Source organism: Mandrillus leucophaeus, unplaced genomic scaffold (assembly GCF_000951045.1).
Source record: "Mandrillus leucophaeus isolate KB7577 unplaced genomic scaffold, Mleu.le_1.0 Scaffold146, whole genome shotgun sequence".
Taxonomy (NCBI): domain Eukaryota; kingdom Metazoa; phylum Chordata; class Mammalia; order Primates; family Cercopithecidae; genus Mandrillus; species Mandrillus leucophaeus.
Window position 1 is genome coordinate 1517646 of NW_012101432.1, and position 17796 is coordinate 1535441.

General features: G+C 44.0%; 1 protein-coding gene across 1 annotated transcript in view; it reads left to right on the top strand.

Annotated features, from left to right (window-relative positions):
* Positions 1 to 17796, top strand: part of MPP4 (membrane protein, palmitoylated 4 (MAGUK p55 subfamily member 4)) — a 64646-nt gene that overhangs the window by 7464 nt on the left and 39386 nt on the right. Inside the window, exons 4-11 of the mRNA XM_011974559.1 lie at positions 1555 to 1632; positions 4795 to 4875; positions 6096 to 6227; positions 7860 to 7878; positions 7966 to 8051; positions 9559 to 9630; positions 10092 to 10288; positions 15858 to 15922. Of these exons, the coding sequence (XP_011829949.1) occupies positions 1555 to 1632; positions 4795 to 4875; positions 6096 to 6227; positions 7860 to 7878; positions 7966 to 8051; positions 9559 to 9630; positions 10092 to 10288; positions 15858 to 15922 (730 nt within the window). The remainder of the gene's footprint in view (positions 1 to 1554; positions 1633 to 4794; positions 4876 to 6095; positions 6228 to 7859; positions 7879 to 7965; positions 8052 to 9558; positions 9631 to 10091; positions 10289 to 15857; positions 15923 to 17796) is intronic.

Here is a 17796-nt window from a genome sequence, read left to right on the forward strand (position 1 = left end):
AATAAATAAATAAATAAATAACTTAATTAAATAAAATAAAGTTTATTCTTTTTTTAATTTGGCTAAAATTCCATGCACTATACAATAGCATCTAGTAGACAGTAGAAAAATAGATAGTAGATGCTACTACTATAATTTTGCTGTTCTGAACAAATGTTATTAAGAAAGATCCTTTTGAAGTTATTTTTTGGGATGTGGGTGTTTCCTTCACTTAAGTGTGAAATGTGGTCCGTCTTATAATGCGTGTTAGTATTATACAATAAAAGTGGCAACATCTTTGGCATGAACAAAGAAGTACCCTTCACAGCGCTTGTTATAAAACACCTGATTTCTATCAGGCATTTTCCCACAGGATCAGCTAAGATAGGAGTTTTAATTTCATGGTGGGCATTGTCCTTGCTCACCACTGCTAGGCCCTTGGTGAGTCATCCAATCAGCCTTCATCACTTCCAGGTAAACTTGAGTGCGGGCCCTGAGATACAGCAGGGAATCAGCATTGTCACAGATCTGGATAGAAAAGGCTGGGGGCTCAGCTGGCCCCTTGGGCCTTATTTCTTCATCTGTAAGAGAAACTCAATTCCTAAAACAAGATCAAGGGCTGCACTGCAGAGCTCAGCAGGCTTTGGTGTCCTCAACTCAACCCTAGATCTTGGTGTGGAAAAAAACTACCAAGGGTCTGCAGAGATGAAGTTGGAATTTTAAAAAAATGAACGTGTATGGAGAATTAGGAGAGGAATGGGAAACAGCCCCAAAGAGCAAAGTGAAGTACAGAGACGCACATGTAGCGCACCTGCCTCTTATTCAGAATCTTCCGTGGCCCTGAGCCATGCAGCTCACATGCTGCACAGGTGCCCAACACAGGGGTCCTCACAGGTGTCTGGTCCCAAAGAGCCCCTGCTTTAAGATGTTCCTTTATGCATCATCTATAAATCCCTATTGGTTTCAGCCCTGGACACCCTACCCTCACTCTGTTTAACAAAAGTAAAAGTTTGAATTTCTACTTTTTTGTTGTTAAGACAGAGTCTTACTCTGTCACCCAGGCTGGAGTGCAGTGGCACGATCTCAGCTCACTGCAACCTCTGCCTCCCAGGTTCAAGCGATTCTCCGGCCTCAGCCTCCCGAGCAGCTGGAATTACAGGTGCCCACCACTACACCCAACTAAGTTTTGTATTTTTAGTAGAGACGGCGTTTCACCATAACAGCCAGGCTGTCTCAAACTCCTGACCTCAAGTGATCCGCCCACCTCAGCCTCCCAAAGTGCTGGGATTACAAGCGTGAGCCTGGCCTGAATTTCTTTTTATTACTGAAATGCTTGGGGAAGATCAATTTCCCAGTAGCAGCCAATAATTAAGCCTTTGAAGCATTGGGGCCACCAAATTCGAGTTCATTTATCTTTGGCAACTAGAGGCACAACTTACTAAACACCAACACACACCATGCAGTTCGGCTGTTGGTGCAGTTGCCTGGGGTGTTTCTTCCCTTTCAGAGTCTTCAATCCAAAATGGCAACAGTCGTATTATCAGTATCAATTCCCCCTCCCTTGTCCTTCTGCAGATTTATGACTGCCTCCAGGAGTTTAAAGAAAAGAAACTAGTTCCTGCCACACCCCATGCACAGGCGTTATCCTATGAGGTAAGGAGGTTTTATTCCACGGAATAGTAGAGCCCTGATGTGGTGCCATTTTACCCGCATTGCTAGTTCAAATAAATTAAAGGTTCTAAGGAAAAGTTTTATTGATGACTATAAAATAATTTAATATTTTTTAATAAAATAAATAAATAATAAATAATAAATTAATTAAATACAATAATCTAATAATTTTTTTTTGAGACGGAGTCTTGCTCTGTCACCCAGGCTACAGTGCAGCAATCTTGGCTCACTGCAACCTCCGCCTCCCGGGTTCAAGCTATTCTCCTGCCTCAGCCTCCCCAGTAACTGGGATTACAGATGCCCACCACTGCATCTGGCTAATTTTTGTATTTTTAGTAGAGACGGGGTTTCACCATCTTGGCCAGGCTAGTCTCGAACTCCTGACCTCGTGATCCACCCGCCTTGGCCTCCCAAAGTGCTGAGATTACAGATGTGAGCCACCACGCCTGGCCTAATAAATGTTTTTAATTGAACTTTAATATAAGGAAGAACTGGCTGGATATCTCCCCAAATTAAAACACTTCCCCACCACCACCACCTACATCATTTTTAGCATGTGTCCATTTCTTTCTTTGTTCCTAAATCTTGTACTCTATTTACCCTACAGAAACAGGGTAATGTTATAGTAATAATTCTCAGATTTACATCTCTAGCCTGGAGATTTCCCCCCAAATTCCAGTCTCAAATATCCAACTGCCTCCTCTCCATCTTACTTGGATGTCTAATGGACTCCTCCAAGTTCACATGTTCCAAACTGAGCTCCCGATCCTCCTCACCTGCCAATCACCCCCACCCACTCTTCTGGGAGCCTTTTCTATCTTAGAAATGACACCTGTGTTCTTGCAGTGCTCAGGCCAGAATCTTAGGGGTCATTTTGACTCTCTTTCTCTGATACCTCACACCCAATCAGATAGCAAATCCTCTCAGCTCTACTTTCAAAATATATCCAGGATCTCACCAAAATATATCCAGGATCTCACCACTCCATACCATCATCATCATCTCTTACATAGAGAATTGCAAAATCACCTCCTGCCTGGTCTCCGGTGTCCACTCTTGCTCCCCTATAGTCTACTCTCAATGCAGCAACCAAACATATCGTCTTTGAAAGCAAGTCAAATCATGTCACTTCCTCACTAACACCCAAACCCTTCAAATGACTTCCCATCTCAGAGTAAACACCAAAGATTTTTTTTTCCAGAGTCTTGCTCTGTCGCTTAGGCTGGAGTGCAGTGGCGAGATCTCAGCTCGCTGCAACCTCTGCCTCCTGGGTTCAAGCGATTCTCCTACCTCAGCCTCCCGAGTAGCTAGGACTACAGAAACCCACTATGCCTGGCTAACTTTTGGTAAACACAGGGTTTCACTGTGTTGGCCAGGATGGTCTCAAACTCCTGACCCTAAGCCATCCACACGGCTTGGCCTCCCAAAGTGCTGAGATTACAGGTGTGAGCCACCATGCCTAGCCTAAACACCAAAGTTCTTACATAGCCAAACACTATCAAGCTGCTGTTACCTCTTTGACTTCACATTTAATGCTTTCCCCATTCACTCTTCTCCAGCCACCTTGACTCCTTGTTGTTGCTTAAATTCATCGGGCTAGGTGCGGTAGCTCATGCCTATAATCCCAGCACTTTGGGAGCCTGAGGCAGGCAGATCACTTGAGCCCAGGAGTTCAAGACCAGCCTGGCCAACATAGCAAAACCCCATCTCTCCTAAAAATACAACAACAACAACAAAAATTAACTGGACGTTGTGGTGCATGCCTGTAATCCCAGCTACTTGGGAGGCATGAGAATGGCTTGAACCCAGGAGGTGGAGGTTGCAGTGAGCTAAGATCATACCACTGCACTCCAGCCTGGGTGACAGAGTGAGACTGTGTCTCAAAAAAAAACAAAAACAAAAAAAACAAATCATCAGACATGCTTCTGCCTGGGGCCCTTTGCACTCGCCATTCCCTATGTCAGCAAAGCTCTTGCCCAGGTATCCACCTGATTTGTCCCTCATCTCCTTCCAGTCTCCACTCAAATGCCACCTTCTCAGTGAAGCTTTTCCTGGCCACCTGTCTAAAACTGCATCCCCTCCTAGCACTCCCTAGCCACCTTCCCTGGTTTATTTTTCTTCTTAACACTTGTCACCATCAAACAAAACTATTTTACTTACATTTTCATTTGTTATCTGTGTCTCCTCCCTAGAGTGTAAACTCCGTGAGATGGAGATTTTTTGTCAGCCGCTGCTGTTTTCACAACACCTAAAATAGCACCCAGCACATAGTAGTGTTAGTAAATGTTTGCCAAGTGAATGAATAGATATAATTGATTTTATTATTTATTGCCCAAACCATACTAAAAGAAACAGCAAAAAAGAAAGAAAAAACTTCTACTCTCAATTCCAGTAATCAACAACTCAAATTGTTCTCAGTTGTCCACAGGAAAACACGTATATAATATTTTATTCAGTTGAAATCCCAGTGAATGGAGGTAAACCTTTGTAAACTGCTTGTTTTCATTTGACTGTAGGTAATGGGGCTGACTAAAGTCTTGAAAGGTCTTATGTCCTCTGAAAGCAGGTCTACACCTAAACCACAGCAGAGAGATCAGAATTTTTTTCTGCTTAGCACTTTTTATTGTAACAAGCATTAAAATTGCTAATCAACTGATACTCTAAAAGAGAAATTATGATTCCCATTTTCTATTTGAAGAATGGAGCATCCCATGGGATTAAGCTCTTTGAGTTCCCCAGGTACGTTCCTAGAGAAACTCATACAGCTTCATAAGCCTGCAAAGCATTGACATCAGCAAACAGCTATTATATTTTAGAGGCACTAGAGGAAAAATGCCTTGGTTCATATGCTATTACCAAATTGGTACATCCTCCATGCCTATGTGCCAGGACTGGGGCATTGGGTTTAGATCCATCTCAAATCTTGAATTCTATTTGTTATATTAAAGTAGCAATTTTAATGAATAAAGAAGGATGGTAGGCTTTAATGGATGGCTTTAAAGATGAAAAAGAAGGCTCCAATAATAACTTTTTAAAGGTCAATATCACGTTAGTCAGTATATATGTTATCCAGTCAGAGTGAGGTTACATAGGTGATAAAGATTTTTTAAAAAATTTCATAATGTATGTTTTTCCATGAACCAGGTAGTGGAGTTATTACGTGAAACCCCTACTTCCCCTGAGATCCAAGAGCTGAGACAAATGCTCCAGGCTCCACACTTTAAGGCAAGTGCCTGCTAAAATAGAAAAGACGTCCCCATCTGGCACATAGACAAAGTTGGGAAGGAGAAATATATGTGATGGAAAATGTTCTCTCTGAATAATGTTCTATTACTGTACATGGGGACTGACCAACAGATTGTACTTAAATATGTGGGACTCAGATGTGACTAGCTCAGTGTTGTCAATCATGCAGCCAAGCCTGCTGTGTTTATGAGGAGGCATCCAGAACTTTCCATGGTGCTTTGTTTCCCCTACAAAGCTATTGCCCATCTAAAAATCTTGAGTAGCAAACAGGGAACATTCTAGTTTTAGAGAAATACCTTCATGCTTCCTTTCCAAAGTGGGACTATTTTAAGTTTTAGATAATGTGTGTGGAGGTATTTAGAATATACAGTATAATGATGATTATCCCTATGAGAGGATTTATGAAGAACATTTGATTGCAGAACAGAAACCTATCTCTTAGTACTTAGAGATTTGAGACCAATTTATCAATAAATTAGAACTTTAAGAGAATGTCTGCATTTGGAGTGCTGAAATTTATCAGTCAAAAATTATAGTTCACAACACAACCACCAGTCATCAAATATCCTCAACGGCACACACTACTTAGAGAATTTTCTGAGTTCCAACTAAATTCTGTCTACCAATCTCAGGGCAGCAAAGTGACAGCTTCCCCACCCCGTGAAATGAAGAATTTAACCTAATGGGCTAGTCAAAGAAACTCTTTGATCATAGCTTATGATCAAAGAGTTTGATCATATGAACTTTTCATTCTGTACCACGAGCGCTTGAGTGTTACTAACAAATTAAACCAGCAAGATATTTTGATTACTGCCCTTCATTCTACCTTAATTAGGGAAAATATTATAAAAGTTGTTTTGTAGTTCAAACTCCACAGGGGCATCACAGATTACATGGGCTGCCAGGAAATAAGAATGTCGTGGCATAATACATTTTAGCAGAAATGAAAGAGTGTATTGTGCATTGCTTAACCTCTCTGTGCCTTATTTCCTTATCTGCAAATTGAGGACAACTAATGTACCTGCCTCATAGAATTATTGTGAGGATTGGATTAATTCATATAAAATGCTTCGCACTGTGTCTGGCATGTCTGTATTGATGTTTGTTGTTGTTGTTGTGTCTTAGTATTGAGTCACTATCTTCTAGAGGGGCTTGGCCCATGTGTGACATTTGCTCACCTTTTCCTTCCCTGTGCCCAGGCCTTGCTCAGTGCCCATGACACGATAGCTCAGAAAGATTTTGAACCCCTTCTCCCTCCGCTGCCAGACAATATCCCTGAGAGTGAGGAAGCAATGAGGATTGTTTGTTTGGTGAAAAACCAACAGCCCCTGGTAAGGAAATCATTTTTTATATTTCCATTTAGGATATGCTTAGGTTAATTGTGAACCAAATTATATCTAGTGGTTACTTGGGCAGTAGTCTTCCCTGCGATCACATATACAGTGATAATAACAGCTGTCAACTCTACAGGTTTTGCCTGTGGTTTCAAACATATTACATGTCATGGTGTTTTCTCTAAGGAAAGATTTCAGCTTAGTGTTTTTCTTTTGTGAAAAGTAAGATGAGATTTATAAGACATTTTTGTGAGAAATAAGACGTACATATTTTATTTTAATATTCGGGCTGAGCGTGGTGGCTCATGCCTGTAATCCCAGCACTTTGGGAGGCCGAGGTGGGCGGATCACAAGGTCAGAAGATCGAGACTGTCTCTTATACACATCTAGATGTGTATAAGAGACACGGTCTCACTCTCACTCAGGTTGGAGTGCAGTGGTGTGATCATGACTCACTGCAGCCTCAGCCTCCTGGACTTGAGCAATCCTTCCACCTCAGCCCCCCAGTAACTGGGACCACTGGTGCACACTACCATGCCCAGCCAATTTTTCTATTTTTTGTTGAGATAGGGTCTCACTAGGTTGCCCAGGCTGGTGTCAACCTCCTGGGCTCAAACAATCCTCCTGCCTTGGCCTCCCAGAGAGAGCGTTGGGATTACAGGCATGAGCCACCACACCTGGCTACTGTTGTGTTTCTTAAATGAGTGATTCTATACATCCTTGCTACCCCGAAGCCCTAAAACCTGGCACATGCTTTATACTTCAACATTCTCATTGTAAATACCAAGGATTTCCTAGTTGCTAAGTCCATTGGCCCTTCCTTCCTCCTCAGTTTTGTGTGTGTGTGTGTGTGTGTGTGTGTGTGTGTGTGTGAGAGAGAGAGAGAGAGAGAGAGAGAGACAGTCTCACTCTATCACCTAGGCTGGAGTGTAGTGGGGCAATCACAGCTCATTGCAACCTCTGCCTCCCAGGTTCAAGCAATTCTCCTGCCTCAGCCTCCAAAGTAGCTGGGATTACAGGCGTATACCACCACCCCAGCTAATTTTTTTTGTATTTTTAGTAGAGACAGGGGGTCGTCATGTTGGCAAGGCTGGTCTCGAACCTCTGGCCTCAAGTGGTCCACCCACCTCGACCTCCCAAAGTGCTAGGATTATAGGCATGAGCCACCACACCTGGCCCCTCCTCAGTTTTATTTCCAGTTCTTGACCACATCTGATGCTGTTGACACCTTTCTTGAATTTTTTTTATCATCCTTGGTTTCTGTTCTGTGACATCATTCTGCTTCTTCTCTCAACTATCTGACAACTCCACTGTTTTACCTCACATTTCTCAGATCTTAACTTAAACCCCAAGTTTCTCCACATTTTCCCTTTTGAAGAATACCTACCCCATTTTATTTTTGTCATTGACTTACGACCCTGACATCTTTGTTTTTAGTGCTATTTTCTTACCAGTGTTCTGGTTCCATTTTACAACATCAGACTAGCAAAAATAAAAGTAGTACCATCAGTCAATGCCAAGTATTTGTGACAAGGTAGAAAAATGGACTGCTCACACATTTCTGGGGGCGACGTAAGCTGGAATAACCAGTTTTCTTTTCTATTATTATTTCATATTAAACACTTTTAGAGCATGCTTGGATTAGTGAGTTTGTTAAATAACTATTGAGGTAGCTACTGCTATTTTTATCCTACTTCTTTGTATCTTTCTTTGTTTTGTGTTACTGTCTGCCTAGGGTTGCTCTATGCTGGAGACAAACTGGTAGAAGTGAATGGAGTTTCAGTTGAGGGACTGGACCCTGAACAAGTGATCCATATTCTGGTAAATCTTTTTGCTTTTTTGTTAATGATTTGTATAAATGCCAAGGCTGAACTGGGCCCATCAAGCCTGTGTGTGTGCACTGGGATGTACCGGGGACTTGAGTTCTTTTGGCAGCTTTCTCCCTCCAGGCTCCCAGACCTTGTCTGTCACCCATGTCACTTACTGACCTCCCTCCTCTACCCTGAGAAGTTCTGGTCCTGGCTGGAAAACTCCCCTTCCCAAGTTGCTCCTTCCTTCTTCAGCCACGGGAAGACTGCCAGGGCCCCCAGCCCAGCTCCCTCATCACCTGGTTTGCTCCATTGGAAACTGAGCCTGGGGTGGACAGAGTGAGACTTTGTAGGAGAGTCTGAACCTGAGCAAACCACTCCTTCCCCCACTAACACTTTTCTACAGCTGAAATGTTTAACTCTTCCTGGAGGGCAGCTTTGGGAGAATAAAGGAGTCACCAGACAGCAGCATACAGGGAGGGGACATCCTTGGTGACCCGCCACTGTTCTTGTGGTTGGAGCTAAGGATTGATAACCTGATTCATGAGCATTTGCTCTCCCTCAGGTTCCTATTTCTGCCCTTCAAACCATTCCCTGAATCGCAGTTCAGCTGTTAATAGTCATAGCAGCATGCCCCTCCCACCTCCCCCCATGCACATCCCCGGTGTGGGGACTAGGTTGATTACTATACAATATACTGGATAGATCAGTGGTTCTCAAACTGGGTTCCTGCCAGGATTTCATAGCAGTGGCTTAGAGAGTGAGGTGAGGAGTGGTGCTATGAGACAAGCACGTAAATCCTTTGTAAGACACTGCTGCAAGATTCTGTGTGGTGTAGAAGGTGCTGCAAAGGAAGCTTGAAGTACTAGAAATCACAGATATGCATGGCTTCTACCCCCTGGTGCCAGCTGTGATGTTGCCCAGGACAGTGGGATTATGAAATTCCTGAGTACAAACAGGGTCTTAATCTCTATATGTTTAATGCCCGTCGCAGTGCATGTAACAGGAATTCTTCCTTCCCCCAGTCTGAGAGCTCCCTATTTCCACCATGAGTTTGGAAAGTTGTCAGTTCTCCCAGAAAACTTAGGAGCCCCTCTTCTTCCCCATCAGACTGGGGTATCTGGTGTAGAAACAGGCATTCAGGAAATATTTACTGAGTAAGGACGTAAGGAGGGAAATTCAGATGGAGATCCTGTCTCTCCCTAGGGCCTGTGTGAGGAAGACCTTGATAGGTGGGGTGTTTCTGTTTCAGTGTGGGGTGGGAGGGTCCCTGGAAGAGGCCACCTCAGTGTGGCTTTTAACAGACCAGTGACCCTAGAACCCCACAGCAGGGCAGATGTAGGGGTAATTTGCTTCCTAATTTCCATTTCTGGATGGTGACAGCTGCAGAGCCCTTGAGAAAGGCTCTTGGGGGATGTCACCATGAGACCTGGATACATTGCACTGTAACTCTGTCTACCGAGCCCCAGTAACCCTGCTAGCTCCACGATTGCCATCCTTTCTCCTCTCTCATTTTCCAGGCCATGTCTCGAGGCACAATCATGTTCAAGGTGGTTCCAGTCTCTGACCCTCCTGTGAATAGCCAGAAAATGGTAAGAATTTACTGAGTCTTCAATCTCACACACAGTAAATCCCCAAGTAACAGCAACTAAATATGATGCATAATAATCCTATCCTTTGTACTGTGTTGGACCTGGGCTCAAGACTGTGTTGGGTATTTTTCAATACTGATGGCCCAAGAAGCAAAATGAGTAAATGAGTACAGTATAAGGAGATGGGATACTAAGAAGTCAAGAAGCAACATCAAAAATTGTGAACATTTGAGCTTGAACTTCTCTAAGCTAAGAGATTCTGTTCCCAAAGATGCTTTTTATCATGGTACTTAGGCTCAGGAGGCAAGTTCTCTTTTTTGGTGAGGGTGGAGAGGAAAGATAGGAGTAGCAGGTCGAGGAGTGGGAGAAATGGTTTTAAGTCATGATGGCCCATGGGCAAGGGTTCTTCAGATGGCACCATTAGGCACGTTCTGATAGCATCATTATGCACCTGCCATCAGGTGTATGTTCGTGCCATGACTGAGTACTGGCCCCAGGAGGATCCTGACATCCCCTGCATGGACGCTGGATTGCCTTTCCAGAAGGGGGACATCCTCCAGATTGTGGACCAGAATGATGCCCTCTGGTGGCAGGCCCGAAAAATCTCAGACCCTGCTACCTGCGCTGGGCTTGTCCCTTCTAACCACCTTCTGAAGAGGTAAGGAACGTCAGCACTCCTGTACTCAGGGCTGAACCATAAGGAAACAAAATGTTTTTCTTGGGCTTCTGTTACCACAGTTAAGATGAGATAAAGAGGGACAAGCAGATGAATGAGCACACACACACACTGGTTTATATATCCAAATGTCAACTTATTGATAAATACTAAGCATCTTAAATACGAAGGAGACGAGAATAATCATATCAGCTAGAAAACAGGGAAAAGTCTTGGGAAACTAAATTAAACTTAAAAAGTGCTATGGCCTGAATGTTTGTGTCCCCTCCAAAATTCATATGTTGAGACCTAATCCCCAGTGCAATAGTATTAAGAGGCGGGGCCTTCAGCAGGTGGTTAGGTCATGAGCACTCTGCCCTCATGAATGGGATTAGTACCCTTATAAAAGAGGCCTGAGGGAGCTTATTTGCCCCTTCCACCTTGGGAGGACACAGCTAAAAGCCGCCATTTATGAGTCACGGAGTGGGCCCTCCCCAGACACTGCATCCACTAGCTCCTCGATCTTGGATGTCCCAGCTTCCAGAACTACGAGCAAATACATTTCTGTTGTTTATAAGTGACCCAGTTTACTGTACTTTGTTATAGAAAACTGCACAGACTAAGACAAAAAAGGATTCATCTTTCAAGGCTCAGTTGAGACCTCAGTTACTAAATTTCAACCTACCACCCTCACCTTATGTTACTGAGGTTTGATGAGCTACCAAGGGAGGGCATACAAATAGAAAGAAGCAGCAGTCCCAGGCTCAGCCACTGTTAAGAGATCAGGAAGGAAAAATGGAACCAGTAAAGGATATTGGGAAGGAATGACCAGTGAGGCAGAATGAAAATCAAGACTGTATGGGGTCCTCATCAGCTATAGCACCTTCTGCTAAGAAGGCTGAGAATTGACCATTGGATTTAGCAGTGTGACAGTCATTAGTGATCTTAATAAGAACAATTTCAGTGGAGAAGTGGGGCCAAAATCCTCATTAGAGTGGGATTTGAAGAAATGGATGAGCATGGGAAACTCTTTGAGACATTTTGGGATAAAGCAGAGCAGAACAATGGAGAAATAGCCAGAGGGGAGAGTGGAGTGGTGTGAGCAAAATGTTTAGATGCTGTAAGTAATGGGAGTCATCCAGCAGGGGAACATTTGATGATATGGGAGAAGGAGAAGAGAATTGCTGTTGTCGATGTCTTTGAGCGGGCAGAAGGAGATATGCTTTAGTATCAAGAAGAGGGCTTGGCCTGCCCTGTGATCATAAACAGCTCATCCTTAGAAATGGTACCACAAGGGAAGGCAGAGTATGGGGCACAGCTGAGCATGCAGCATATGGCAGGCGCTTGTGGAAGTTCTCTCCTAACTGTTATTTTCTCAGTGAAATGAGGAACCATAAGCAGAGAGCAGGCTGGGGAAGGAGGCATTGGGAAGGAGAGAATAGAAAGCTTGAAAAGTTTCCATGCGAGTTGGAGACAAACAGATTAGGTAAACACAGTGTGATCAGCATTCAGGGACCTCTTAAGTTAAAGGTCACACATCTGAAGTGCTTCTGGGGTGCGGGTCCAGATTAGACGGAGGGTTGGATTTAGCAGCAAATCAAGAGGGGGCCAAGAGACAGATGATAAGGATGGAGTGTGACATGTAAGCTGCTTAGGAGGGAGATGAGGAAATGAAACACGTGAGGATTGGTGAGAAGGAAGTAAGATCAATGGATTGCAGGTCTTTATGAGGTCAACAGTGTATTGGGGCTGGGAAGATGGGAGGTGTTAGTAGGAGAAAGGGATACTGGAAGTTAAAATTAAGGAGAGATTGTTGTTGTCGGTACTGATGAGGTCTTGGGTATAACAATGGGAGGAGGTGGCTGAGGTTGAATGAGTGAAAGGTTATTGGAAAAGTGGAGATCAAGCACCCACTAGGCCAGCGTGCTGAAAGGGACATTTGTATGTGTGATAAAATCATTGAGAACTGTGACAGAACAGTGTTGAGACCTAAGAGCGAGCAGGAGTGAGCTGGTGATGGCTACCAGAAAAGTAGTGGGATGATATTCAAAGCTGGGGGCTCCTAGGAAAAGGAAGAATAATCTGGAAATGGCAGTGAGAAGCAAGGACACACCCCCACCTCCAGGCCCAGTGGAAGGAAGGCTATACACAGGGATGTGCTGGAGCCATCTGAGCCATTTCCTCACACACCCACATTCGGTGAAGACGGGGTGGTAGCTTGAAATCAGCCACCGTGAGAGCATCAACACTGCAGAAATCAGCAGAGGCTCCGAGTCAGGGCTCCCATCCCCCAGAGCTATTTCACCAGCACCGCACTGGGAGTGGGAGAGGAAACATCCCCCTCTTGAAGGCTGCAGGGGAAACAGACTGCAGGGAGAGCTAGGCTGCAGTTAGAGCAAGAAGAAAGGGCTCAAGGAAGAGGCTGAGATCTAAGAGAGTTTGCTGAAGATTTGCTGTGAGTTCCAGAGGGCGTGGGTGGCTGGCAGGGGTCTTATAGGGATTAAAGCACAGGGGATAAGGGGTGACCTGAGCTTGGGGGCTGAAGGACATGAACAGGGATAAAGGCCTAATGAGATTAGTCCTCATGGTTTCAGGTCAGAAAGTGGTGAGGGGGGACCAGCAGGGGTCTTGCAAGGAGCACACAAAACCCAATTATGGGTTTATTGGGGGAGCACACACAAGTAAAGGATGATAGGAAGTTCATATGCTGCTTTTAGTCATTGCCACATGAAAACCTAATATTAAAATAAGAAATTAAACAATTTCATTTAGAAGCAATATGTCAATAGCAGAGTCTACACAAATGTCTTGTTGGGGACAGAATGATGGAAGGCACCTCGGGTTCTCCTGAATCTCATTCAGAAAACCAGGAGGCACATTGGAGGACTGGAGGAGGGTGTTGAGATTAAATCCACTGCCGCGTCTGCACAAGAGGCCTGTCAGAAGCACAGGCTGATGTGGCTTTTGAGAAGTCAGTATCTCTGAGCCTCAATAAATGGGGTCTTTGATATCTACAAACAATTTTTCTCCCTTCCCATTTCTCCAACTTTGCTGTGAGTAAAAATGAGCTGGGTATTTTGTAAAATACAGATTCCCTGGCTCTGCCCTCCCTTCCCTAATCCAATAGATATGAACTGAGCCAGGAATCTGCATCTTCACCAAGAACCTCAGGTGCTCAGGGTAAGTGGTATAAAGAGCAGCATTGTGCTTAAGAATAATGAATGAGCGCATAAAATATTTTTTATGCTCTTTATAAGAGTGACAGATTTGAGTGCAAGTAGCTGGGGGGGGTTGTTTTTGTTTTGCTTGCTTGTTTGTTTTTACTTTCAACAGGTAGAAAATTTACATCTGATTTTAGAAAACAGTAAAAGAGTGAGGAGGAAGGCTTCTCCAAAAAGGGCATATTGGTGGCAAATAATACCCATCTAAAGGAGTTTGGAATGACTATATTGCAAATTGGGGGAGTTAGAGTTGATGCTTTGTACCAGAGTAGCAAATATTTTTGGCAAGTGGACATGACTTTCCGGTGAGAGGCCCCATCCTGCTGGAGTTTCCACCAGAGGGAACATGTGAAGATGTTAGGATATCATTTTGTAAGAATAAAAAACCGGGAACTCCCAGAGGAGAAAGGCAAGGGTAAAGCCTAGAGAGGAAGCTGACAGAGAATGAGAGACACAGAGACAGAGATAGAGAGAGATCAGACTATCCGGTAATTAACCATGAAGTAGCCAAGGAAAGGTACAGAAGGTTAAAAAACAGGAAACACAATATTAAAGAGTTCATCACCTAACTCGGAATCAAGAATCTTGGCTCTGGCCTGCATGTGCTGTGAATTAAAGTACCTTAATTATGCAGAGAATATTTCTGGAAGAATGCACAAGAAACTGAGCAGAAGGAAGGGAAGAAGCCTTACTTTTTTTTCTTTTTTTTTTTTGAAATGGAGTCTTGCTCTGTCACCAGGCTGAACTGCAATGCCGTGATCTCAGCTCACTGCAGCCTCGGCCTCTTGGGTTCAGGCAATTTCCCTGCCTCAGCCTCCAGAGTAGCTGAGACTACAGGTGCGCACCACCACGCCTGGCTAATTTTTGTATTTTTAGTAGAGACGGGGTTTCACCATGTTGGTCAGGCTGGTCTCGAACTCCTGACCTCAGGTGATCTGCCGACCTCGGCCTCCCAAAGTGCTGGGATTACAGGCATGAGCCACCACGCCCGGCCTACTTTTTTATACTGTTAAGATTTTTACTGTGTGTGTGTGTTATCTCTTCAAATAATTAATGAATGAATTAATGAATGCCCTGCATGTCCATGCTAATTGAGTTTACAGTAAGGTTTCATGTATCATTTAGTCCTCACAATGCCTCAAATGCACTGAGCCCCATTTCATAAGTGGGGAACTAAGTTTCAGATGTTAGGAGATTTGTCCAAGATCCTGTGGAGGGGAAGCACGCCTGGAACCCAGGTCTGTTGAATCCCAGTCCATCACTTTGTAGATTATAGGATAGATGCCTCCTGCTGCTAATTGTTCAACCTCCACCACATTGCTTGACTTCCCTGGATCAGTTTCCTCATTTCTAAAGTGAGGACAGTGGCTAAATTGGCCCTTCTTAAACTCTCTTGTGAATTAGAATCACATGGAGAGTTTGATTTAAACACGCAGATGCCCTGGCCTTATCTTCAGAGAATCGGAGGCAGGAGATCTGGGAGGCCCAGATTATCTACATTTTAACAAACACCTCAGATGTATTCCAAAGTTTGAGAGATTAAATTAGAGCTTCTTGCCTTTAGCATGCATATGACTTACCTGGGCTCTTATTAAAATGGAGATTCTAATTTGGAAGGCTTGGGGTGGGGCCTGAGATTCTGCAGGTCTCACAAGCTCCCAGGGAAAGGTGATGCTGCAGTTCCGGGAATACAAAGAACAGAGTGTCTTCAAAGTCTTCTCTTGCTCCAAGCTTCACAGTGTTGAATAAAGAAGGAACAACTTTGCTTAGAAAGTTGCTTTGAAGTAGGCAAGGCAAGGAAAACCTGCCCAAAGGAATTGCTGGGGGACTCAAGGGAGGAGGAACAAGTCAACAGAGGTTTCAGGTGCCAAGAAAAGGTGAAGCCTTGCCCTCGAGCCCAGGGGTGATTCTAGAGATCAAGAAAGGAGCAGAGTCATCTAAAGAAACTGTAGAGAGCCTGTAACAGCCTGGGAGGGAAACCTGAACATGTCATGAGAATTCGAAGGAGACTGCAGAGACAGGCTAACATGCCTGAGAGGCAGCTTAACACGGGTCATTTACCGAAACTCCATGTGCAAACTTGTGATCATGGGCGAGATTGTCACTCTAAGTATTTGTTGTTCTGAAAAGATCCTGTGAGGCAGAAAAAGAGATGAGAGAGCCTATATGTTTGGAAAATTTATTTGACAATGCATTTGGAGAAGTGATCACCCTTTTCACTTGGGTGAAGGCAGCAGAATTCTAAGAAACATTCTGTTTGTCACTGTTCTGGGTCTGTTTCACCTCGGTTAACTGGGGTTGGCTTTTTGTTTTTTGTTTGTTTTTTGTCTCACGGTTCCCCACCCCCATAGGAAGCAACGGGAATTCTGGTGGTCTCAGCCATACCAGCCTCACACCTGCCTCAAGTCAACCTTATGTGAGTATTGCAACTGCCCGACAGGTTCTCCCTGTTTGCTGCACAAATGAAGACCATGGCATTGCAGTAAAGAAAGAGTCTAATTGATATGAGGCTGGCTATGCCACGTGGGAGATGGAGTTGTTATTTAAATCAATCTCCTTGAAGGCCCCTAGATTAGGGGTTGCTCAAAGGTAGTTTGGGGAGGGAGTGGGGTGGCTATTCAATGGGCACTTGCTGCTGATTGGTTGGATCAGAGATGAAATCATAGGGAGTTGAAGCTGTCCTCTTGCACTGAGTTGCTTCTGGGTGGAGCCACAGAAGCCATTGGTTGGTGGGTCCAGATGGAGCCACAGGTGTCAGACATGAAAAAACCTAAAAAGATGTCACAAAAGGCCAATCTTAGGTTCTACAATAGTGATGTTATTTGCAAGAATTATTGGGGAAATTGCATATCTTATGATATGCAGAATTCACCTTAGCAGAATTCAGGCTCCTCCCACTAACCTGATGGTCTCTCATTAGCTTTATAAAGGTGGCTGAGTTTTAGGGGAAGGCCTGTTATCATTTAAACTATAAATAAAATGTCTCCCAAAGCTAACCCTGGAATGAAGGCAGCTTGAAAGCTAAAAGCAAGAGGAGCTTGGGCTATGTTGGATCTCCCCCACTGCCATAATTTTCTCACTGACGTAATTTTTACAAAGGCAATTTCAGTATGTGGCTACCTCAGACCCAGCATGTGCATCCTGGGGGAGCCTGCTTCCTCCCTCCCGGGACTGGCTTCCTGCCCAGGAGATCTCTAAATGTCCCCACTGCTCCCAGATAGTCTCCCTGGCAGCCAGCTCTCTGAAGTCCTACCATTGACATTCGTTCTTTGGATTTAGAAGAGTTTTCAGTTAATGAAAATGCATATGTTTTTATCTTGGTGACACCTGAAGACATTCCTGCCCAAATTGAGGCCCTCCAAGATCTCCGCAGCTCATATGTGCATTATATATGACTGCAAGCAAGGCTGCATAGCTACACATATACCTTCATTTGGGTTCTATCAACTTAGAGGACTTAATCTTCACACTGTACAGAAGCACTGATTAACAATTGTGCATGCCTTTGGTGAATAAATATGGGATGGAATTGTTACTTAATGATTACAGTTTGATTGCTAGACATTATTATTGAAGCAGTTGGGGAGTGGTGAGTAAAGGCTCCATGGTGGCAAATGCTTGATTAAAGGTGCTGTGGCTTGACAGAGACCAGCTAAGCCTACTGAGCAAGGCCCTTCTGAAATGGCCCTCAGGTGGGCCCTGGAAAGGGGTTAAGGGAGGGAACTGGGCACCAGAAAGAGGGAGGGGAGGCAAAGAGAGGAGACTGGAAGGGCACAAAAAGTACCAACATCACAGATCTACCCATGGCAAGCCTCACCCACTTTATTATGTATCCCTTCTCCAAGCCAAAAATTACTTTTCCTTTTATTTTCTTATTGAAAAGATATGAGGACAACTGTAAAGGCAGTTTTTGACAGAAGAAAACATGCCTTTTCAATGACAATATTTTCATATTAACTTCCAGCAGTGAATATATATTTTACATGGTTACAGTAATAGCTGCAATAGCACTTTTTTTTTTTTTAAACTTAACATCTTTTTTTCTTTTTGAATTATACTTTAAGTTCTGGGATACATGTGCAGAACGTGCAGGTTTGTTACATAGGTATACATGTGCCATGGTGGTTTGCTGCACCCATTAACTCATCATCTACATTAGGTATTTCTCCTAATGCTATCCCTCCCCTTAGTCCCCACCCGCCAACCGGCCCCAGTGTGTGATGTTCCCCTCCCTGTGTCCATGTGTTCTCATAGTTCAACTCCCACTTATGAGTGAGAACATGTGGTGTT